Below are 25,750 nucleotides of genomic sequence, written 5' to 3' on the forward strand. Positions count from 1 at the left end.
GTTGGACTACAACTGCCATCAGCCCTATTTAGCAGGGCCTGCGGACAGGAATGTTGGGAAATGTAGTCCAACAACAGCTGGGGACACAACTTTGAGAAACACTGCCTTAGGGGGACAAAGGGAGTGGCTCCGTGCCAGAGGGCAAATGGCAGGGGCCCCTCCCTCAACTCAGAATTAGTTAGAAACACAAGAGCATTTGAAGTAGAGTTTTAGAGTTGGAAGGAGAGGAGCTGTTTTTAGAATTGCATTTTGCTGGGGTGTGAGGAAAAAGTTGCAGTCTGTTAAACGCAGCAAGCTGGAGCAGAGGGACAGAGGGCCATGGCTGATTTCTGCTGGCACCCAAGACTGTAGCCATGGGAGACCCTCACAGTGTTAATGCTGTGAGCCCCTCCATCACAGCCTTAGTAAATATGCGAAAATAAACCACAGATCATAAAGACACCATGGTCTCCGCTGTGCCTCAGTTCCAAAGAAAACACAAACCCTGGGTAAGTGCCTGGAACCCCTGGAATCTTCCACCACCGTGGTGGCGTGTAACAATCATAGCTGTCAACTTTTCCCTTTTTTTAAGGGAAATTCCCTTATTCCGAATATGATTCCTTGCAAGAAAAGGGAAAAGTTGACAGCTATGGTAACAATACCTTTCCCCATCCCAACTATTGCTCTGGAATAATAATAACTGGTGTCCTACTGTTAAGATTTGCCTGTTGCAGGAATCTTCAAATTGACCTCATGTCTATTTGCCCTCCAGCTTTCCCACCCGCCCCAAAAAACCCTCCACTTGTGGTAAAGTCAGGTTCTAAGAGCTTCTTCCCCCGAGGCTGATGTCTCCAGTGGCAATTAGGGAAACACAGTGCTTTGTGCAGGAGGAGTTCAGTGCTCGCCGCATGCTCTGACAAAAGGCACATTTTCAAACTGAGATAAGTGCCAATTAATTTTCGCTTCAGCTGCTAGGCAGCCTCGTGTATCTTGCACAAAAGCAGGTGATTTCCTCTTGGTAGGGTACTGTGTGTGTGTGTGAGAGAGAGAGAGAGAGAGAGAGAGAGAGAGAGAGAGAGAGGGAAACACAGAAGCATCTATGTATGGCAAGGAGACAGAGAGAGGTGTGAACACATGCAGGGGAAAAATGTATATGGGAGAGAGCGCATAGGCTAAGAAGGCACATGACATAGTCAGTACAGCTCTGGCTTGGCAGAGAATTACATTCTTTTGAAGGCTGCATTTGATCTACTCATCTATCTTTACTATGAGTTAAGAAAATGATTTTTATTTGGGGGGGGGGAATGCCTCACATGTGACGAGTACCTCAATGGGCAACAGACAAAAACCTGTGAGTTTCTGTTAGTTACAGCTATGTACGCTTCGTCCCATGAAAGGGAAGTGAAAACATGCCAGATTGTAGGTATCTACAGTGGCTAAGGTTAAGCATTCTTCCTGAAATTAAAATAACCCAATACAGAGGACCTAAAGGAGTTCTTTGGATGCCACCTCTGCCCATCAGACCACAGTCTGATGGGACTGTGAGAGCCTGAGCTGGAAAGACCTAGTAAGCAGAAGAGTGTCCACAGGTGCTTCAAAGGCAACTCCAAAGCCTGAGCTCTGTCACAGCTGAGAAGCCACTCTATTTAAGGTGGGAGGAGAGCAGAGAGAGAGAGAGAGAGAGAGAGAGAGAGAGAGAGAGTTCACACACATGCCTGCAGTGCTCCAGGAAGCACACGCTCCTGTCTTCCCCAAGGAACCACCTGAGCAAATCACAGCCAGCAGCAGAGCAAGAGATAAGGGCTGCACAATCAAACATTTATCTCAGCATGTAGGATTACAGTGCGTTCAGCCTCAGAAGGTGCAATGTGCCCAGTCTGACATTGCTAGCAAAAGCAAAGCACAGAGATACGGGATCTTGTTGGAGATGTAAACCAATTGCCAAGATCTAGGCTTATTACACGATGGGAACTCGTTAGGGGGGACGGCAACTGCCCCTTCCTTTGTTTCTGGCTCACTTCCCAAACCAGATTTGTTCTTCAGCACCTCTTCTGATATTATTGTTTTCCTAACAGAGAGACGTTTCTCTGTGGGGAAACTGCATCAAAGCCAAGCCTATCATCACTGGGAGGCTGTAGCAACTCACAGAAGATGCCTTTTTCTTAAGAAAAAAATCAGCAGCTTCCTAGAGAACGTAGAGTTTGCTCATAATACAATTCCCTCCCTGAAGTGCTATTGTGGCAATGTGTGGTAGCAGTTATCCTCCCACCTCCTCTGTAACACTCTCTCTCTCTCTCTCTCTCTCTCTCTCTCTCTCGCTCGCGCTCTCTCTCTCATTCTCTCATATTTGCAGTGCCCATACAGAAAATTGTTTGAATTTGAATTGTTTGAAAAGTCACCCCCCTTTCTCCATCATTTCTAGACTCACAACTGAAGGATAGATTTAATATAAATAAGTAAAGCAATCAAAAAGAGTTTTGTGTGCCAACAGATGCCTTTACAGTGGTGCCTCGCAAGACGAAATTAATCCGTTCCGCGAGTCTCTTCCTCTTGCGGTTTTTTCGTCTTGCAAAGCACGGCTATTAGCGGTTAGCGGCTTAGTGGCTATTAGCGGCTATTAACGGCTTAGCGGCTATTAACGGCTTAGCGGCTTAGCGGCTTTAAGAAAAAGGAAACAAACTCGCAAGAACTCGCAAGACGTTTCGTCTTGCGAAGCAAGCCCATAGGGAAATTCGTCTTGCGGAACGACTCAAAAAACGGAAAACTCTTTCGTCTTGCGCGTTTTTCGTCTTACGAGGCATTCGTCTTGCGAGGTACCACTGTACCAGGAAAACCAGTTTTCAAGAGTCAGCTAAGAATGCTTACATTTAAAAATGGCTATACCATTGCTCATGTACGACTACCTAAGTAGATATCTAAGGGAAGCATACTCCTGCTATTTCTGCCAAATGGGAGTCAAAGGAATTGCCCAGTGTTATTTACACTAACTGGTAAAAGCCAATCAGGGCCATGGGGCAGAGGACTTTCCTACCTGAGACCCTTTCATTTCAAAATCCAGGAACTGGACCCATCTGTAGTGGTGCAGACTGTCCCCATTGATTTCTTATTGTTCTTGTACTTTTATTACAATAGTTTTTACTGTTGTTTTAATATTTGTTGTTTTAATAATTGTTATATTATTGTTAGTTTGGATCACTTGTTTGAAGATAGGTAGGATAAATATGAAATAAATTAAAGTTAGATGAAATATATCTGAGGAAAGCTCATGTCTGGTAGCAACAGCTGGCATGAGAATAAGAGCTGTCGAGGAGTGTGTTTTGTTTGTTGGTTGGTTTTAAAAAATCTGTTTCCTGCCCTTCCACCCAAGGGTGGCAAACAGCCAAGTAGCAAAATAACAGAATTGAAAATAAAATATAAATAAATAAAAGTCATTTTAAAAAACATTGAGAACATCTAAAAACATACTGTGACAGCTAATAATGTCAAGATTGCTAGGAACAGTATATTACAGCTAACAAATGCCTGAGTAAACAGGAAAGCTTTTTAACCTCATGAATGTTAATAATGAGGGAGACAAGACTCAGGGCACTCCACAGATGAGGAGCTGCCACTAAGAAGGCCCTGTCACAGGTAAGCACCAACTATGCCTCCCTGCTGAACACAGGGGATGAGGGATACAGAGTCTGTTTCAAGTCCCAATTTTACTTACAATGAGGGCACATGAGCCTTTGAACAACAGGCTATATATTGCTTTCCATTTAAAAAGAAAAAAACCCAGATCAGTATGGGACCCCTACCTCCCGTGCAAGAGGCATCTGCCATGGGAAACATTCAGAACTAGGCAGAGGGCCTTGTCGGTAGTGGTGCCCACCCTGTGGAATTCCCTCCCATCAGATGTCAAGGAAATAAACAACTACCTGACTTTTAGAAGCCATCTGAAGGCAGCCCTGTATAGGGAGATTTTAAAGGATTGGTGTTTTATTGTGTTTTTTAATATTCTGTTGGGAGCCACCCAGAGTGGCTAGGGAAACCCAGCCAGATGGGCGGGGTATAAACTTAATTAATAATAATATTAATATATTGTCCCCTTGACAACTAGTTGGTGCTCTTGTCTCCTACACCTCCTATCCAAATACCAGGGCAAATCACAATTTGAGCAGGTCCCAGAAAAGCAAACAATAGTGCATTCCTGTACATGTCTACTCAGAAGTAAACCCCACCGCGTTCAGCGGGGCTTACTCCTGCATAGAGAACTGCAGTCTGAACAGATTAAATCTGCTTTGCTAATAGTACATTGCTCCAACTTCCAGTTTCACTGCGTTGCGTCACATAATGCAAGAAGGACGGCGTTCATCACACACTCAGCCCAATGCAGCCAAGAAGCATCCACTACAATGCTTGGTTTCTTGCTGCATATTTCCAAGCTGGGTTTTGTGCAGTTAGTGTCTACGGTTATTGATTTGTCTACCCTGGTGTGCAGCGACTCACGGCAACAGGCCCGCTGGCATACTTAGCAGATTCCAAGGGGAGCCTCACCTAGCTGGGGTGCAGGTTCTAAGCCACCTGCCAGGGGGAGAAGAAAGGAGAAGCTTGTGCTTTTTTGGTAATTTCTCATCCTTGCCTAGGGGTAGCTGCCAATCACACTTTGACACCTGTCACAAATGCAGACAAGCCGTCTAGACAAATGCATCTGATTAGCATTGAAACAAGGATGGATAAATATATTTATGAAGGGTGTTATGTGATAAAGGTTGATCTGATTATTTCTTCCCCTCTTTCTGTAGCATCCCTAATAGCCCCAACTGAAAATATGATATAGTGCTAGGTCAGAGGTGGCTAATCCACAGATGAAATCTGGCTCACAAAGACACACAGGAAGTAGCCTACCAGCCTCGCAGCTTCATCTCCCAATCTGGTCAGAAGATAGAGTCCTTTATCTCCCAGTCTCAGTGCTGAGATCAAGAGATAGAATCCCTCTGCCACTCCCCGAGTTCTCTGAAGAGCAGCCAGAGGGATCATTTACCGTACTTTCCTTCTTAGTGCCAAGCAGCACAGTGCTGAGATTGGAAATAAGTCCCTCCGCCTGCTCTTTGAAGTAAAAGGCAGCCTTCTTCCTCACCCTCATTCCACAGCTGCCCTTTTACACGCAGGCAGCAGGCAAAGGGCTCACCTCTGATCACAGCGCTGTGGTGCTTGGTGCTGGGACAGGCAATAGAGCTGCTCTGTGGAGAGCCTTTGGAGATTCCAGGGAGCGCATGGAAAAAGGGTAGTATTAGAAAACTGAGGGAGGAAACAAGCTGTTTACGCGGAGATCAGATAAGAGGGTAAGAGTTGCAGGGACATGCTATAAACTGAGAACCAGCCAAATATACTCCTCATTACAGTATAATTTATATGATGTGCTTAAAAAAATCCAACTGCATACTTGAAAAAGTCAAGAGAAGATAACCTGATGTCAAGAACACTCTCTTTTTAGCCTGGAATGTGTCACTCTGGAATGCTGTTGAAGTAATATTAAAAAAGCAAGAGAGAGACTATATGTGCATATGTGTGTCTTTCATTCAATTTACAGACACGGAAAATTTAAAGAATGATTGTTAGAGACATTTGCATCAGCAATAGCAGCTTGGTACTAGCCTCCCAAACATCTGCAACATCCCCTTCCAGCAGCAGGAGAGAACCTTAGGACCATGGGCATAGCTGAGGGGAGATGCTCCCCCCGCCCCCACATCAAGTAAAAAAATAGAAATACTAAACTAGCTGATGAATCATATTGATTCTGCCCCCCTAACAAACGTCCTGCCCCCCCCCCGCCCAAAAAATCCTGGCTATGTTCATGCATATTTCTTGCTCCTCCGCCCAGCTCTGAAGTTCTGGTTCTTCCAGGCTCACTTAGCTGTAGAAACTGCCACCAGGCAAGATAGTCTTGCAGTAATAGTGGCACTTGGTAGAACTACTTGGCATTGACATGGTGGATTTTTGAATGTCCATTTAACTCTACATCCCTTATCTCAGTAATTTTTACAATAACCCTATAAGGTGGGACACTGCGATTATCTCCATCATGTAGAACAGGCTACCATTGCCCTCTGGGGAGTGTTGCCTAAGTGCAGTCTACATCCTCGTTTTGCCACTCTCAGCAAATCCTGGAATGTACACAGAATAAATAAATGTACAGCAAAACCATACCATGTAGGGGAAATAGCCAGCCCTTCTGTGTGCAACATTTAGGTACTCCTATCTCTGTCCTAAATACTCTTTCCTACATTACCGGGAAGTGAGCAAAGCATGCAGATCCTACACTTTCCTGAAAATACAAATATCAAGGTTCCAAGTGGAAAATCTGCCTATTTCTGGCCAATAAGAAATGCAACCATTTCTCACTTCTCTTCCCTCTTCGACAAGTAACCAGTACAGTCCCCTAAATGGACCCATTTCCAAGGCACTACAGAATACTAAGTTTCACACCAAACCCTCCGAACCAGCTCTTGACTGGCATAACTAGGCTAGCTGCTGCATTTTGGAGCAAACGTATCTGACTTGCACCACCTGGAGCAGTGCTTGGATTGAACAAACACATATATATACAAATATGTGGAGTAGTCCACATTTCTGCATGGTCTGGCTGCTTGCAGTTTATCAGGTGGTCATAGGATCATAGAACTGTAGAGTTGGAAGGGACCCCAGGGGTCATCTAGTCCAGCCCTCTACAGTGAAGAATCCCTGACCGACAGCTATCCAACCTCTGTTTAAAAACCTCCAGTGAAGGGGAGTCCACCCCATTCGGAAGTAGTCCATTCCACTGTCAAACAGAAAGTTCTTCCTAATGTTTAGTCTCCTTTCTTGTCATTTGAATCCATTGGTTCAGGTCCTACCCTCCAGAGCAGTAGAAAACAAGCTTGCTCCATCATCCATGGGAAAGCCCAAGGTTAGGTTTTTTAATATACCATAATTTTTGCACCATAACACTCACTTTTTTCCTCCTAAAAAGTAAGGGGAAATGTCTGTGCGTGTTATGGAAGGAATGCCTACGGGTGGCATGCCTACGGATTTTCCTCCTCTAAAAACTACGTGCGTGTTATGGTCGGGTGCGTGTTATAGAGCGAAAAATACAGTAGTCCTACAGTTGCTTTGAGATAAGTGCTGTGTGGCACCACACAGGTTAAGAATGCCTTTGAAAATCCCTTCGTAAGTGGCTGTACATAATTCCACGCTGTGCCTTACAGGGTGAGGGGAGATGGCCTGCCCCCGTGCCAAATGCGGGTTGCCTTTGAAAGTTTTAAACATAAGAGCATTCACGCCATTCCCCAGAAGAAATCCATTAAGTCCTAAGATTCTCCCGACTTGAGACTAAGAAAGCAGAGAGTGATGGCACCTGCTGCATAATAGGACAAAGAAGGACATCTCAATCTGCTCTGCCTCACAGGACAGGTGGGAGGCTCCCATCATATACAGAAAGCAAGTCTTTTGACTGATGGGCTCTAATACCCTCTCCCTGATCTCTCTCCCAACAGGGAGGGTGTGGACTGTTTGAACATTTATTCAAACAGTTGTCCTCAGCAAAACACAACACACAGGAGCCGTTCGCTCAAAAGTGTAGTCTCTGCACTATCTGAAGAAATACCCCCTAACTCCAGCTCAGTGTGCATAAGCCACAGACAGAGAGGCACAATCTGTAGCTTGCTTTAAAAAATAAATAAATACTATTTTTGCCAGCAGCAAAGCAGCTGCCAGTCCATTCCAGAAAGCTGCCTGAAAGTGTAATTAGTGGCAGATTAGCAGTGGGATTCTGATGGGGGTTCACGCAATGAGGAGAGAGGCAGAGAAAGACTTCCTTCATCTCCTCGGCTTAACTCTATGATCCATCTGGAAGTGGCCAAGTCTACCTGGAAGGTCAAGGTGGTTAGCTGGGCCTTTGCAGAGTTTTCCATGAAATGGATTTGTTGAGCCATTGCTTGGGCAAGATGGTGCAGTCCTTGGTGTACTGTTTTTCATAGGCAATTCTCCTCAGATTTCAAAGAGCTTGTTATTAAGTCCAGAACTTGTTTAGAGATACATCTGTCAGCAAGTCTGTCATCTGTCACCATGTGAACTATTAACTGAAGCCTGGGTATTCCACTGATAAAAACTACAGTCGTACCTCAGAAGTTGAACTGAATCTGTTCCAGAAGTCCGTTCAACTTCCAAAATGTTCGGATTGGCTTCTGATTGGCTGCCAGAAGCTCCTGCAGCCAACTGGAAGTCGTGGAAGCCCCATTGTATGTTCGGCTTCCAAAAAGAGTTCACAAATCAGAACACTCACTTCCGAGTTTGCAGCATTCGGGAGCCAAAACGTTCGAGAACTAAGCTGTTCAAAAACCAAGGTACGGCTGTATTTGTCTTGTTGTTTCAGTTAGGGCCGTCCATATAGCAAATAATTATCAGCTGATTGACTACCTCGCTTTTAATTGATTACATGAAACTAAAAATTTAAGAGTCTCTGTGCCCCAATACCCACAACCTGACTTTAAAGAAAAATGAAGGCCCCTAATGGTAGATGAGTATTCATGGAAGGCCTCCTCTATAGATTTCGCTTAGTAACACTGGACTCAACTTCTTCCCCCAATTCTGAACAGCTCCAATTAAAACAATATCTCTTCCACTGCCTTTGAACATTACATCAAGTGACTTGAAAGCCCCCAGATGTTGTTGGACAATAATTTCTGAACCCACCGGCCATGTTGGCTGGGGCTGATGAGAGTTGGGAGTCCAACAACATCTGGGATCCCAAGGTTGAGAAAGGCTGCTTTAAAAGACTCTAGCTCTCCCCAAAGGCGCTAAGCTTAGCAGAGGTGGACTTACAGGCAGAGGCGCACAAGGCCTTGCTTCACTTCAAAACCTTATGGGAACAAGTTGATTACTAGGAGCTCTCCTCGGTGCTGAAATGACAGATCTGCCTTGCTCTGTGGGCTCTGCCACAGGACAAGAATAGAACACTGCTGCAAAGTATATTGGACGAAGATTATTTAGAAATATCTTAAATGGATTTTGCATATATACCTAAAGAAGAAATGTGTGGCTATGCTTTGTTACCTGAAATTAATATATTTTTTTATAATAAAAAAGGAAAAAATTCTGTCAGAAAATACATATACTGTTTGTTGGGTTTGGAAATAAAACAAAATAAATATTTTTTATAAGTAGGTGAAAAGCCACCAGAGGACACTGGATCAGGGCCATCACACTAGAAGAGAAGGACTGAAGCCTTTCCTCCATGCTTCCCCCCTCTTTCCTCCATGGTTTCAATGCTGACACCAAAGCTTTTCCTAACTTCGGAGGGGTCTCAAGGTCAGGTACATAATGGACCTGCCTTTTTCACCTCCATGGCTAACAGCAGGTGAGGGGAAGGTTTAAGTTAGGGATATGGCATAGCACCAAATGGTTAATCATCCTTCCATCAGCCCCACATCCCTTACCAAAGTATCACCAGCAGTCTGGCACAGATTTAAGCAACAACAACATGGGGAGGAATTCAGTGTTGTGCTAAGGCTATCATTCCTCCAGGACAAGCATTTCAGCTTGCCAGACGGAACAATCCCCCTTCACCTCCCCCAGTGCACTGTTCCAGGGGGTTATCCCACCCCACCCCAGAACCAATCGTGGGGAACATTGGGGGAAAGAGAGGAAGAAGTTCTGCTGGACAAACAGAAGTCCTTGTGTAGCATTTCCACTGGTGGGACTCATTAGTTGAATCCCACTTATGGGATTTTATTTTGAAATAAAGTTTAAAATACAGGCAACAAACATAAGAACATACATTAACAAGATCACTAATTAAGGGAGTGAAAATGCACTGATTACAGTACTTAGTATATAATATGTACGCTTGTGGGACGATTAGAAGGAAACAGCCTAAGGGGAAGCACACTAACTATTGAGAGAGTTTGGATGTGCAAGTTATAGATAGATAGATAGATAGATAGATAGATAGATAGATAGATAGATACCATGGATAGAGATAGAAATATTGACAAACATACGCACGCACGCACACACATATTGGATGATTTTAACCGAAGAAAAAGGTGGCCAGAGATCTGAGCACACATTCCACATGTCACATCTAGCTTGGTCTTGACCGAGTAGTATCCAAAAGTGTAAATAGCCGGCAGGGGAAAACATCCAAAAGTGACAAATATCCTTATTAGGACCAACAAAAATGCCACAAAATAGGGAGCAAACTTTTGAGGAGAACCAAAACCAACTCAGAGATTTGAACAAGCTCATAACTTCCAACCATACAGATCAAAACCTGATCTGGGGGAACCTGAGGCCCTGCAGATTTTGATGGATGCTAACTTCCATCAGGCCCTGCCAGCATGGTCAGTAATCAGGGATGATGGGAACTGTAGTCCAGAAACATCTGAAGGGTCTCAGGCTCCCCATTGCTGCTTCAGATCAGGGCTGAGGAAGCCATGGCTCTCCAGCATCCCTGACTCTCATCATCCCTGACCATTGGACCATGCTGGCCAGGGCTGTTGAGATCTGGAGTCCAAGAACATCTAGAAAGCCACAGGTCAACTAACATATTGACTGAAGTTTGCAACCCGAATTTTAATACTTTGGCATCACTTTCCTGGGTGGCACATTTAGTAATCTTGGAGGAGATTTTGTTCTCAGCCACACACCCATCTCCAGCCAGAAAGGAACCAAAATGTACCCAGGAAATGGATGCCAGGTGCTGAAAGGAAGCCCCGGCACTTCAAGATTCTGCACATGCCAATAATAAGGGAAAGGTAAAGGACCCCTGGCGGGACGCGGGTGGCGCTGTGGTTAAAACCTCAGCGCCTAGGACTTGGCGATCGTACGGTCGGCGGTTCAAATCCCCGCAGCGAGGTGAGCTCCCGTTGTTCGGTCCCAGCTCCTGCCCATCTAGCAGTTCGAAAGCACCCCCAAGTGCAAGTAGATAAATAGGGACCGCTTTCTAGCGGGAAGGTAAACGGCGTTTCCGTGTGCTGCGCTGGTGCAGGCTCGCCAGAGCAGCTTCGTCACGCTGGCCATGTGACCCGGAAGTGTCTCCAGACAGCGCTGGCCCCCGGTCTCTTAAGCGAGATGGGCGCGCAACCCCAGAGTAGGACACGACTGGCCCGTACGGGCAGGGGTACCTTTACCTTTAAAGGACCCCTGGATGGTTAAGTCCAGTCAAAGGCGACTATGGGGTGCGGCGCTCATCTCTCTTTAGGCTGAGGGAGCCGGTGTTTGTCCACAGACAGCTTTTCGGGTCATGTGGTCAGCATGACTAAACTGCTTCTGGCACAACAAAAAACCATGACGGAAGCCAGAGCGCACGGAAATGCCATTTACCTTTCTGCAATTGTGGTACCTATTTCTCTACTTGCACTGGTGTGCTTTCGAACTGTGAGGTTGGCAGAAGCTGGGACAGAGCAATGGGAGCACAGTCCATCACAGGGATTTGAACCCCTGACCTTTTGATTGGCAAGCCCAAGAGGCTCAGTGGTTTAGACCACAGTGCCACCTGTGTCCCTATGCCACTAATAAGAGCAAGTGGCTAAGATGGAGAACCAGAGCCTAGATCCTTAGGATGAAAAGTGAGGAATGGAACAAGAAAGAGGGAGAGGGGGCTACTTTGGAACAGCCTGGCACTGCCACAGCTCTAACTTGGTAACATACTGATAATCAAAGCCAGGGTAGTTCCACCTTAACCCCCCACCCCAACCTAACACCTGCAGGCCCACATTCACACCAGGGGAAGAAAACACTGACTCTATGTCCTTTTTTATTCAATCACTGATTTAGATGTCCACATCTGGTAAAACCTTGTACAACCAAAGCTCAAACCTGGTACAGCCTCCTTCCTGTAGGCCCTAAGGAGGTAAACAAGCCAAAGGAAAGGTTATTACATTTAAGTCCATCAAAAACCTGTCCCGGTTTTAAGGCAGGATGACGTGTCCCACCTCAGTCAGCTTAATAATTAAGGCAAGAGTCAGGTAGAGGAAAGAAAAATGTGTGTTTTGCCAGAGGGTGTGTGGCGTGTTGATGGGTATCCGTCATGTTCTTACTCAGACACAGCATAGCAGTGTGCGAGAGAGAATGTGTGTGCTGTAAGTTGCATTGCAGGAAATAAGTTTGACCCAAGCACTTGAAGTGTGTAAAGCACTGTGACGCAGAAACCAACAGACACATATCTACAGATACCAAATTGCATTGGCATACAGATAGCTCCTGGGATAATGGAATTCCGGTCTGTCAGTCTACCATCTCCTCTTGAACCACTTCCCAGTGTGGAAGGGAGAGGAAAAGTCTGAAAGCTGAGCAGGAGGGGAAGATAACAGACTGCATTTGGGAAACCTGCAGCCTTTCACCTGAGAGTGAGCACCCACTACCTCTCTAAGGAACTGGGGAAATGTAACTACTTCCCTCTGTTTTACTGAAGCCATCACTGACTGTTTGGCATTTAAATTCCACCCAATTAAATACAACCTCCTGGTAGTTCACAAAAGTGAAAATCAGTAGAACGTAAATAAAATCAAAGCTTAAAAAACAGTCAATACACCAGTGCTTTTGTGACATTAGCAGCCGGTCCCATTGTCACCTGGGAACTATTTGCACATTGAGGGAACGCCCCTCAAATGAAGGAGAAATCCCTTCCAGTCGAGATTCAGGCCTCATCATGGGACTGAAACTGCCTTGGTCGCACTGGTTGATGATCTCCGGCGGGCTAGGGACAAAGGTGAGAGCTGTTTCCCAGTTCTGCTGGATCTCTCAGCAGCGTTTGATACCATCGACCATAACATCCTTATGGACCGTCTTGAGGGGCTGGGAGCTGGGGGCACTGTCATACAGTGGTTCCGCTCCTTTCTCCTGGGCCGTGTCCAGAAAGTGGTGGTGGATGAGTGTTCAGACCCCTGGGCTCTCACTTGTGGGGTGCCTCAGGGTTCTGTCCTCTCCCCCATGCTTTTCAACATTTACATGCAGCCACTGGGAGAGATCATCAGGAGGTTTGGGCTGGGTGTTCATCAGTATGCGGATGATACCCAGCTCTACCTCTCTTTTAAATCAGAACCAGTGAAGGCGGTGAAGGTCTTGTGTGAGTGTCTGGAGGCGGTTGGAGGATGAATGGTGGCTAACAGATTGAGGTTGAATCCTGACAAGACAGAAGTACTGTTTTGGGGGGACAGGAGGCGGGCAGGTGTGGAGGATTCCCTGTGCCCCTGAAGGACCAAGTGCACAGCCTGGGAGTCATTTTGGACTCACAGCTGTCCATGGAGGCACAGGTCAAATCTGTATCCAGGGCAGCTGTTTATCAGCTCCATCTGGTACGTAGGCTGAGACCCTATCTGCCTGCAGACTGTCTCGCCAGAGTGGTGCATGCTCTGGTTATCTCCCGCTTGGACTACTGCAATGCGCTCTACCTTTGAAGGTGAACCGGAAACTACAACTAATCCAGAATGCGGCAGCCAGACTGGTGACTGGGAGTGGCCGCTAAGACCATATAACACCAGTCTTGAAAGACCTACATTGGCTCCCAGTATGTTTCCGAGCACTATTCAAAGTGTTAGGGCTTTAAAGCCCTAAACGGCCTCGGTCCAGTATATCTGAAGGAGCGTCTCCTCCCCCATCGTTTTGCCCGGACGCTGAGGTCCAGCTCCAAGGGCCTTCTGGCGGTTCCCTCGCTGCGAGAAGTGAAGTTACAGGGAACCAGGCAGAGGGCCTTCTCGGTAGTGGCGCCCGCCCTGTGGAACGCCCTCCCATCAGATGTCAAAGAGATAAACAACTACCTGACATTCAGAAGACATCTGAAGGCAGCCCTGTTCAGGGAAGTTTTTAATATGTGACATTTCAATGTATTTTTCATCTTTGTTGGAAGCCGCCCAGAGTGGCTGGGGAAACCCAGCCAGATGGGCGGGGTACACATAATAAATTATTATTATTATTATTATTATTATTATTATTATTATTATTATTATTATTATTATTAGAAATGAGATGCAAAAGCTACTCTATGCACATTCCTACAATCTGATGTGTAAAGTCAGAGAGTTTTCAGGGTATCCCCTGCCAGGCACTGACCTTTCCAGACACCTTGAGTTTTTGATTAAGAGACACCGAACACAAGTCTTCATGCATACGATCCAGCAGCCACAGTAAGAACTCCAGGGCATCATGCTGTGAGTTTCCGCGGAACTGTGCGCCATACTTAGATACGACATTCTGCAGTTAAAAAAACAACAACAAGAGTTCAAAGTTAATATTTTGTATGGTGTAGGAAAGGGGCCCTAGCCATGGAAGGGTAAAAAATATTCATATGCCTTGATCCTCCTTGACATCTTCCCTCTGCTTGGGCTAAGTTGTGGGTATTCAAAAAGAGCCAAGAGCAGCAGAATCACATTAATCAGAATAAGGCCTCATCAAAACAAGATGTTTGGACTCTACCATTTCAGAGTGCAAGTGGGGGCTGGCACATCAGAGAGAAGGTAAACCAGAAGTGTTCTCCCAGACACACCCACTTTCTGTGGGGATGGAACTGTTTGATATGGAGAAGCAGTCCATCAAGGGAGGCCCCCAACTGCAGTCAAAGTGGTACAGTCCAAACAAAGGTTTACCACCTGAGTGAGAACAAGCCCTAAGAGTCACACTGAGTAACCCTGGAAAAGTCACTCGTTCTCTTGACTGAAATAAGAGAAAGGGCACAGCCCAGATGTAGGCTTGTCACCTAAGCAAGAGCTCAGCCTGAATTATGCAGAGCACATTTGCATGACTTCTGCTGTATAATCTGGACCGGCTCCAAGATGGCAGGATTCAAAGAACATGGTGTTATTTGTAGCAAGGGCAGCAGCAGCGGTAGGCAAGGACATGGAGGAAATTTTAAAGGGAAGGGACACAGGAAGAAGTAGCCATAGAAGAGGGGCAGAAAAATATGTGGGATAGTACCCCATGGATTCAAAGCTTTCCCCATTCTACTGCCCTATATGTATCTAGGTAGCCTCAGCTAGGCAAAGGCAGCCACAAAACTCGCACAAGGCCTACTCCTTGTGGAGTAGGAAAAAAATGTAGAACATTTGTTGGACCAGATCTACAGGTACAGTGAGGGGTGGGGGAGTATTTGATCTCCTGCTAAATTTGCCCATTTGCCCTCTGACGAAGAAATGACCAGTCCATAATTTTAATGGTAGGTTTATTGTAGCTGTGAGAAACAAAATAGCAACAGGAAAAACCCCAGAAACCCAGAAGACAAAAGTCGGAGACTGATGTGCATTATAATGAGTGAAATAAGTATTTGATCCCTTTGCAAAAGATGACTTAGTACTTGGTGGCAAAACCCTTGTTGGCAATTACAGAGATCAGACGTTTCTTGTAGGTGGCCACCAGGTTTGCACACAACTCAGGAGGTATTTTGTCCTACTCCTCTTTGCAGATCCTCTCCAAGTCAGTAAGATTTCGAGGCTGATGTGCAGCTATTTGAACCTTCAGCTCCCTCCACAGATTTTTGATGAGATTAAGGTCTGGAGACTGGCTAGGCTACTCCAGGACCTTAATGTGCTTCTTCTTGAGCCACTCCTTTGTTGCCTTGGCCGTGAGTTTTGGGTCATTGTCATGCTGGAATACCCATCCTCGACCCATTTTCAATGCCCTGGCTGAGGGAAGGAGGTGCTCACCCAAGATGAGTTGAGTTGATGCCAAAGAGCTCGATTTTGGTCTTTTCTGACCACAACACTTTCACCCAGTTCTCCTCTGGGTCATTCAGATGTGCATTGGCAAACTACAGATGGGCCTGTACATGTGCTGTCTTGAGCAAGGGGCTCTGCAAGATCTCAGTCCTTCACGGCGTAGTGTGGTACCAACTGTTTTCACAGTGACTATGGTCCCAGCTGCCCTAAGATCATTGACAAGCTCCCCCCGTGTAGTTCTGGGCTGCTTCATCACCGTCCTCCTGATCATTGCAACTCCACTAGATGAGATCTTGAATGGAGCCCCAGACCAAGGGAGGTTGACAGTTATTTTGTGTTTCTTCCTTTTGCAAATTATTGCACCAACTGTTGTCACCTTCTCACCAAGCTGCTTGGCAATAGTCGTGTAGCCCAGTCCAGCCTTGTGCAACTCTACAATCTTCTCCCTGACATCCTTGGACAGTTGTTTGGTCTTGGTCATGGTGGCTACTTTGGAATCTGCTGGATTGATTGCTTCTGTCGACAGGTGTCTTTTGTACAGGTACTGTAGCGAGCTGGGATTGCAGGTAAGACCTCTCCAATACAGCAGGTGCTTCTAATCTCAGCTTGTTACATAAAGTGAAGAAACCAGGTAGCCTGACATCTGGCTGGTTGATAGGGGACCAAATACTTATTTCACTCATTATAAAGCAAATCAATCACTGACTTTTGTCTTCTGGGTTTCTGGGGGTTTTCCTGTTGTTATTCTGTCTCTCACAGCTACAATAAACCTACCATTAAAATTATGGACTGGTCATTACTCCGTCAGAGGGCAAACGGGCAAATTTAGCAGGGGACCAAATACTTTCCCCCCTCACTATAGCATCTGGGTGTAATAAGTTTGAATAGTTGTAAATCTGGTCAATACAATGGAGTTGCGAAAAAGAAACCCTGCAGCTGAACTACTCTTCAGTTTGACATTTCCTCCTCAGTTTTTAACTTAACAAAGCAAGAACTTCTCCAAGGCAGAATCGTGTTGAGCCACGCAATACACATCAAACCTATTTCTATACCTAATGCAGTAGGTTTCTTTACATAATGACACAAGTCCTTATTCTTTCTTTTTTTGCTCTTGAAGCTACAAAGACGACTACAGTGGTACCTTGGGTTAAGTACTTAATTTGTTCCGGAGGTCCATTCTTAACCTGAAACTGTTCTTAACCTGAAGCACCACTTTAGCTAATGGGGCCTCCTGCTGCCGCTGTGCCGCTGGAGCACGATTTCTGTTCTCATCCTGAAGCAAAGTTCTTAACCTGAAGCATTATTTCTGGGTTAGCGGAGTCTGTAACCTGAAGTGTATGTAACCTGAAGCATATGTATTTCTCCCCTGCTGAAAAATAGGTCCAATTCTTGCAGATAATCTAGCAAAAGTTTTCAATTTATTTATTAGGTTTCTCACCCACCTTTCCCGCAGGAAGCACAAGGTAGCATCCACAGCTTCCCCCCTGCCCATTTTATCCTTACAACTACCTTGTAAGGTAGGTTAGGCTGAGTTGCATGGCTGAGCAGGGATTTGAACCTAAGTCTTCCTAGTCTAGGACAACCACTAAAACACACTGCCTTTTTAACAGCTACACCATGCTCGTGCCCTAGAAAAGCTTATCCCACAATGTGTGGCATCATCCTCAACACCATTACCATGTCATTTTTGTGCAAGTGATCTTCACCTTACTTACCAAAACCAGACTTGCTCACTCCACATTTCAAATATCATAATAATCCCCAGACCTACCCAGTTCCTAAATCATGCCCCTCTGCAGTTTGACCCCTGCTTATATTTCACAAGGAAAGAATTGGGACGACACGGTTTATCCCTGCAGCAAGAGAAGAGGATGCTAAATTGATCCCCAATGTCGGATCTACAGGAGACAAACACAGGCTCTCTGCCTGCCTCTGAGTTGCCCAACAGTTACCATGACAACCAAAGCTACACTGTTGGGAACCCAGGAGGGCGAAGACAAGAAGAGTTCAGGATCTTTCTCCCTTTTGCCTGTCAGGGCCACTTTGCTCTTTCCTCTTGGAGGCTACACTTTGGTGCCCTACCTGCAGCTCCTGGGCAAAGAAGTCCTCCTAGATCACAAAGGAAAACCAGCCGCTTCCTGCTGTGCTTTGCTGACAAGGGGACATTTCGAAGGAGCCAATTATCTCTGCTATGAAGAGGAGTCTAGTCAGTTGCAGCTCTGAACATCACCTTGCCCAGCTTAACAAAAACTGGAAAACCTTCCTCTGACACACCATTCCTGTGCCAAAAGCCACTCACTATGAGCTTGTCCCAGGTACCCATGAAGCCACCCCACACACTTTGTTCTGGCAAGGTGCCTGTGGGATGGGCACAAACTCACAAGGAGAACTGCGGGCCCCCATCTATGCTGGGAAAAGCAGTGGTCTGTCTCTCATGAAGCTGGTAAGCAGTGGTGGCCTAACAGATGCTTCAGCACTATGACTCCCATCTACCCCAGCAGTGGTGTAGCGTGGGGGGCAGGGGTGGTAGCCCAGGAGGCACTAATTATCAATACCCGGTGCTGCCTCAAGACAGCTGCGTACTTCAATTTTTGTGCTCTGCTGAAACGGCTTCTCCATGCAAACCAGGAAGTGGCTTCTCCAGACAATGGAAGGACTCTTCTTTTCTTATCTCTGCAGCCATAATCTCCTGGGTGACGCCGCACTGTTGGGCATGTATACTTCATCCATTTCCCTCTCTCCCACCCACCCCTCCGCACGGCCCCAGGCACTGGCAACCCACGCTACAGGACTGGTCAGGAGTGATGGGAGCTGTAGTCAGGGCCGTCTTTAGCAGATGAAGCGCCGGGGTGCGAATATCCACCCAGCACCCCCAAATTACCACAGATAGGGAGCGAGCGCACAACTCTCCCCTATGCCGCTGCAGGAGAGCGATCCCCACAGAGGCTTGGGAGTGAAGTTGCGCCCCTCCCAAGCCTCCTCAGGAGGAGAGCAATCCCCGCAGAGGCTTGGGAGACTTGGGAGGGAAGCTGCACACCCGCCAACTGTATGGTTGGTGGGGCACTGCTGGCAGGCATGCAGGGAAAGTGGAGGCCGCTGGCAAAGCCCCAGCACTCCCCCACTTGCTGGAGCGCCACTGAGAGGCCAGCGCCCTGTTGCGATGCACCACTAAGCCCTATGGGAAAGACGGCTCTGGCTGTAGTCCAGCAAAAAATAAATAAAATAGAGGACCCATAGTTCCCACCCCTCCCTTAAAGCCACAGGTGCCCTATTGGAAGGGCAGCAGTATCAAACCTACTTGCAACCAGCAAATGCAACTGCTACCCAAGGCAGAGCTCTCTTTGTGCACGATGGCCAAGAGTTGCATGGGTTTCCCCCCATCAGTTCTGTCCCCAAGAAAGGTACTGAAAAAGCAGAACTGCAATGCAAGAGGAAACCTAAAGCACTAGCCTGCTAGAGATTATGATGCTCTAATGTGACAGCCTAAGTCTCCAAGCCTACCCCGATGCCATAATTGTGGACGGGATGACCTTTTTAAGAATGTAAATAAACACTCTGTTTCTAAATCAGAAGGAGGGGGAAGAGGTACATCTAGTCCCACATTATCGCTTCCCTGGCAGGCGGCCAAATGCCTCTGGCCACCACATGCAAGCAAGGTATGAATGTGATGGCCACTCCTTGTTTCTTCTCAGCATCTGGTGATCAGAATTAGGCTGCCTCCCCACCACCACCACCACCCTTTCCTGTGCAATCCGGGGCACTTCCACGCCTTAAGGATCTATCTCCTGTGCTCCAAAAGGTCTATTCCCCCTTACTCCCCCATCTCCGCACTAACATCTCCCACACGCTCTATTTCAAGAGCAAGCTGCTCCCTAAATACTGCTATGCTTGTTTAAGTGTGACATTCAGTATGCCGAGACGGGAATACTAAGAGCCTGGAAATATGCAGCAAAAAGCATGCACAGAAAGAATGTGTGCCCAGCACGGGGCATTGTGCCAGGCTGTGCTGGAATGCAGGTGTACAAAACAGCACTAGTTACAGGGTTGCCCACACCACACCTGAGCTTCAGTGAAATAGGCTGAGCTAAAATCAGGAAGGTGAGACTCTCTCACTCCCCATAGGATTTTGGTACTAGCCAGGAACAGCAGGGAGGTGAAGGCTTCTGAAGAGCATTGTGAGGGTGGGGAGAAGGTGCAGCCCTTCTCAGCTGAAGGGCTAAGAAGTGTGGCACATGCCAACTCCAAAGGAAAGGGATTCAATCGGCATTTGATGTTCAGCCTACACTTGACATTATCAGGAGCCACCAGTGATGTGCATGGCTGCCCCTGAGGACAGCCATCAAAACTGCAGTTTGGAGCATCTTTGTAACCTCAGGCTGTGGACTGGCACCACTCTCCCAGGCTGGTCATTGGCAGAGCTATAGACGACGGCTTCATATTTCAGCTAGGACGTAGCCTTCCTGGTCTGGGTGCATTATCAACAGCTTACCCCAGGGGTCTGCAACCTTTAAGACAAAAAGAGCCACTTGGACCCGTTTCCGAAGAAAAGCAACAACTGGGAGCCGCAAAACCATTGCGACATTTAAAGCATGTGGAAGGTGACGTTGGGACGGTGCGTGGCTAACGCATGCACCGCCCCCTTGCGACATCACAGCCAGTACAGCGCCCACCACAGTGGGGAGTGTCGGGGCGCACAATGCGCCTCCTCCCCTCGCTAGTATCCGCCCCGGAGCCGCAGCAAAGGTATAAAAGAGCCGCATGCGGCTCCAGAGCCGCGGGTTACAGACCCCTGGCTTACCCCTTTCATATCCAGCTCCTGGCTTGACCTCTGCACAGCTCCTCTGGTGAAGGTATCTACGTTTATTGTGTGTAGTACAACATATATGGACAGTGAGATTTGGGGACGAGAGAGGGGGGAGAGAACACCATTTGATTTTCCCACCTCAGGCAGTATAATGTCTTGCACCCTGTACCCCTGCAGTGGTATTATGTGACAGGACTCACTTGCTGGAACAAAAGTCGTGCCTGAGGTAAAATTGGAATGTTCCCTTGGAGGAGCCCTCAGCATAGTGGATGGAATTCAGTGTTGTGCTCTGCTGAACGTTCTTGTCAAGCATTGCTGATTCCTAGATGGAATGATTTCTCCCCTTGGCTGCCCCCAAGTGTTTTGGGTGTCCTCCCAAAACACCCCTCTGAGCCAATTTTTGGGTGTGCAGGGGGAGAAGAGGGGAGCCCAGTTGTGCCAGAAGAAGCCCAGGGATTCTGCTGATGTAACACGTTACCCAGTGAGACTAGAGTGCCTGAGGGTCCCTCTAACAGGTGAGGTCAGATGTGAGACATCGCCAGCATCCTCTACCTTTCATTCCTCCAGGTGTTGCTGGACTCCAGCTCCAACCATTCTAGACCACTGGCCATGCTGGCTGTGGCTGGTGGAAGTTGGGAGTCCAACAAATGCTGGAGGACCACAAGTGACTGGTCTCTGCTCTAGGAGACCAGATCCATCAGCAGCCATCTTGCCACACACAGTCCAAAAGCCCAGAGGGCAGCCTGTGGAAGCAGTTCATACCCTCTTCCTCCTCAAGCAAGGCCCTTTCCCGTGCTCTTTGGGTAGTGAAGAGCAATTAAACGCTAACAAGCCCTTGATTATTAACGGAACTATATAGCCAACTGAGTGTTAACAGATCTGCCCTCCAGATACTTATCTGTAACATGTAGTGAAACCTCAGCAGGTAGCTCATCGCCGAAGCCTTGTGGCTGCATAATAACCATCCTATTAAACAGAAATTAAACCCAGACTTGCAAGGGAAATATTACTATAACAAAACATTGTTCTCAGCAGCCTCCCTTGGCGAGCCTATACATCATGAAGGAGTGGGCAGCAATCACCAGAAATTGCTGCGCTGCACAACCCACAAAAAGGCAGGTCAGTTACTCTGCTTCATGCTACACGCAGAGGCTACTGTGTCTGTGCAAATTAATATTTAATTTGGGAAAACAGGAGGCAGGGGAAAGGGATGGCGCCTGCCGAAATTATTTTTATGAGAAATTTCTGGTGGTGAAGTGTCTGGGCTTTTTAAAAAACTTAGGCGTGCCAACTTTTTGAACTCTTCCTATACCTGTGCCCCTACCCAGTGCTTTTTTTCTTAAAAAATGTTTAGGGGTACTTTCATTTTCCTACTCATATTGAAATACTGCCCCTCAATGAGGCCAAACTTAGATTCACAAAATGTTTAGGGGTATGTGTACCCCCAGGGGAAAAAAGCACTGCCCCTACCTGAGATGCAGATATTAACCTAGGGCAGTTCCCCCCACCCCCACATTAAGAAAGGCAAGAAATGTAGAAGTCAAATTAAGCACATCTGGTTATTCCATCACCATTTTGTCTCCCTCCCACTTTCAGATAGAATGAAGGGGGTTAAATTCCCCTGCATCAAGATAGGTGACTGGTTTTCTCAATCTCTGAAGGGGCAGTATGGAGATGTGGCTGATGAATGCTGACTGCTAATTCAATGTGGGCATGGCCAAACGGTGAGCGGCTGAAGTGTTTCCATCTGAGCTGGAAGGGGGGGGGGCGGGGAATAAAACTGTTTCTCCAAAGAAAATTTATGCAACCTTAATTGTTGAATTCTGGCAAAAGTACTGCTCTAAAGTAGGCACTACTTACATACATACACACACACACACACACACACACACACACACACACTCAAAAGCTTCCAGCCTAAAGACTTTCTATCAATGATTTTCTGGACATCTGGAAGAAGGAATGTTGGCAGGTGCAATGGTGTAATGGTTGGACCTGGGAGACCAGGGTTCCAATCGCCACTCAACTGGTGACACACAGACACTTTCTTTCTTTCTTTCTTTCTTTCTTTCTTTCTTTCTCTCTCTCTCTCTCTCTTTCTCTCACACACACCTCCTTACTGGCAAACAGGAAGCATGTCTACAATTCAAGAATACATTCAAGCCAGGCAAATGCACTCTAGGAAATAACAACGTTGGGGTGGGGCACTGCTGGGGGGGGGTATGTGACCTGGGAAGAGTCCCAAGGGCCAGATAAGAGGGGCCTGGAAGGCTTGATTCCTTATCCCTGAAGAAGTGGGTCCTGGTCCCCCAGCTGAAGGCCAACATTCTGGGGACAATAACACACCCAAACGGCCTATGCTTGTGTCAAGAGAATACCAAAATTATGCAGAACACTATACATTGCATCTCCAACTCATGAATATATAACTGTAGAACAAATGGTGAGTGGCAACTCACATTAGCAATTCCCAGAAAGATAATTGTGTTAGTCTACTGCAGCATAAACACTAGAAGAGTTTTGTGGCCCCTTAAAGGCTAACCATTTTATTAAGGCATAAGCTTCTCTTTGTCGCTGTATAGGAACCATTCCTTTCAGCTGCTCTTATATCCCTGTAATTTAAGTGAGGGAATGTGGGTTTTAGTCATGTTCGTGCGTGGGAGTAAACAGCCTCAAATTCAGGTACTCCTGGTTAACCGATTTCCGAAATGAGTTGAAAAGGACTGTTGCTTTCATCTCTTGAAGTCTGGGATCTGAATGCCTGCTGTGGGCTTTGTTTAATTCCCCCACATACCTCATTTATTACTGATCAAGTATGTGCTGAAGAATGAAAAGGAAGGTCAGTGGTGTGGTAGTGGCAGAATTGCGATGAAAAGTATGATATTACTGGCACGGGCTCAGCAGAAACATGGGCAATAAATAAACATGAGCCAAACCATCTCAGAGCAGACCAAACTGACAGGCTTCTGGGCTGAGCAAGGAAGAGCCAGCCATTCCTCTAGCCCTGTCTGATTGTCCCAGCTGAACTGCTATGACAACATGTACCATTTTCAGCACAGGACAGAGTAGGCCAGACAGGATTCACCAACTATTCACAGAAGCCACTGAAAGAAGGGGAATGGCTCCACACAGTTTGGAGCTGGGGGAGAGAAGATCATCCACACAACCCTTATTTGCATGTCCCTCACCTCACAATACCTGAGAATGAGAACAGAGGTTCCTAACACCCATAGGCAAATTATTATTCAAATGTGGGAACAGCATTTCAGAAACCCAAGAAAAGTATTGCTCATTTGTCTCCATTTACCAATGAAGGCCTGTGAGAATCAGGTCTTGAATCCTTCTGGCCCCAATAACTCTACTGTCTGAGGAGCAAACCACATGTTACCCGACTACCTTATCCCACTGAAACTAGCCCATCCATTGTAATCATCGTCAGAAATACTACTCCAGGTATCTCCACCAATGGAGCTTAGGTGGGAAGCTGCTGGAGACAGGGACTTTTAAGTTGTGTGCCTTGTTGGTAGGATACCTTTTCCAAAACCGTGTGCCTGGCACCTGCACTGTTTATTAAATAAACTAGAAAGGTGGGATATAAATATATTGCCCTGGTAGCTGGGTTTTGTAAAGAAAAGCAGATCTTCGAAAGGACATATTTCCACAAAGTAGCAGTGGGGCAGAAAGTGATAGTTAGCCCTTTCAAGGATTATTCCAGAACCTGCACTCTGGCAATGATGGAGGGGTATTTTTGCCCCCCAGGGGTATTGGGTTCTCAACAGGAGGCTGCACAGCCAGGAAGCTGTGCTATTTTTTTCAAAACACTCCTGAAACTGCAGAGTATACATAGGATATGTTTACCCTTGTTGCTCTTTAAACTTTTTTTTTTTTTTTTTAAAGAAACAATACTGGATTAACCTTCTGGTACTCATACAGGGGACGCGGGTGGTGCTGTGGTCTAAACCACTGAACCTAGGGCTTGCCGATCAGAAGGTTGGTGGTTCAATCCCTGCAATGGGGTGAACTCCCATCACTCGGTCCCTGCTCCTGCCAACCTAGCAGTTCGAAAGCACATCAAAGTGCAAGTAGATAAATAGGTACTGCTCCGGTGGGAAGGTAAACGGCGTTTCCATGCACTGCTCTGGTTTTGGTGTTCCGTTGCGCCAGAAGCAGCTTAGTCATGCTGGCCACATAACCCGGAAAAACTGTCTGCAGACAAATGCCAGCTCCCTTGGCCAGTAAAGCGAGATGAGTGCCGCAACCCCACAGTCATTCGAAACTGGACTTAACTGTCAGGGGTCTTTTACCTTTTTTTACTCATGCAGCACAGTGGAATGCACAATTGGAATGTGGGCTTCTCAGTCTAAGCAGTGGTGTAGTTGTAAATTTTGAATGGCAGGAGTTTGTTGTGATGGCCTCCACAGCTGCACCCCTAAGAAGAGTCTATAGCCTTGTTCTCCAGGAGAGTCCAAAAATGAAGACAGCTGTGTACACACCCAAAGAGTGACAGTACACACCGCATTACTCAGTCTGTTAGGATCAGCTGATAGTCATAGAATGATCAGTTAGCAAAGGGTGATCCACAAACCATGCCCACCTGTCCCACCACCTGACCTCATATGTGACGTCAGGTATGGGCCAGGAAGAGACGCAGCTGGGTCAGCTGTGCAGCTGAGTTCCCTGTGAGGAACCCGATCTCTCAGGTGAACCCTGCAGAAAGCAAGGTTGAAGGCACTGCCCATCTGTCAATGTTCACCCACAGGGGTGAGGACAGAGAAAGATCTGGCCTTCTGGGCCAAAAAAGGTCCCCTCCCACCAGGTTAGCATTTGGGCTGAGGAGTCCATCTGGCTTCATAGCTCTGATCGGCCATGAAATTCAGTGTGTGACCGTAGTTGGACCTCAATCACCATCTGAGCCTAGCCTACCTCATAGGGATAAATTGGGATGTTCTGCACCCAGGTAGCCCAGAGGATCTCTGGCTGATGATTTCATAGTTCCTATTCTGAAAAGAAAGTACAGTGGTACCTTGGGTTAAGAACTTAATTCGTTCTGGAGGTCCGTTCTTAACCTGAGACTGTTCTTAACCTGAGGTACCACTTTAACTAATGGGGCCTCCAGGCGATTTCTCTTCTCATCCTGAAGCAAAGTTCTTAACCCGAGGTACTATTTCTGGGTTAACAGAGTCTGTAACCTGAAGCATATGTAACCCGAGGTACCACTGTAAGTCCTGGAGTTGCACCCCACCCACTTCTACTGTATCATGGGGACTAAGCATAGCTGAGGCAAACTTATGTGGAAAGT

General features: G+C 46.7%; 1 protein-coding gene across 2 annotated transcripts in view; it reads right to left on the minus strand.

Moving 5' to 3' along the window:
* The window catches only part of USP43 (ubiquitin specific peptidase 43), an 89,442-nt gene that overhangs the window by 56,813 nt on the left and 6,879 nt on the right, over nt 1-25,750 (minus strand). The window contains exon 2 of one of the 2 annotated variants that reach the window (XM_083487477.1): nt 14,050-14,190. The exons of the other annotated variant lie outside the window; for it this stretch is intronic. Coding sequence (XP_083343603.1) covers nt 14,050-14,190 — 141 coding nt within the window. The remainder of the gene's footprint in view (nt 1-14,049; nt 14,191-25,750) is intronic. 2 annotated transcript variants of the gene reach the window in all.

This window comes from Podarcis liolepis (genome assembly GCF_965112155.1).
Source record: "Podarcis liolepis genome assembly, chromosome: 2".
NCBI classification, from domain to species: domain Eukaryota; kingdom Metazoa; phylum Chordata; class Lepidosauria; order Squamata; family Lacertidae; genus Podarcis; species Podarcis liolepis.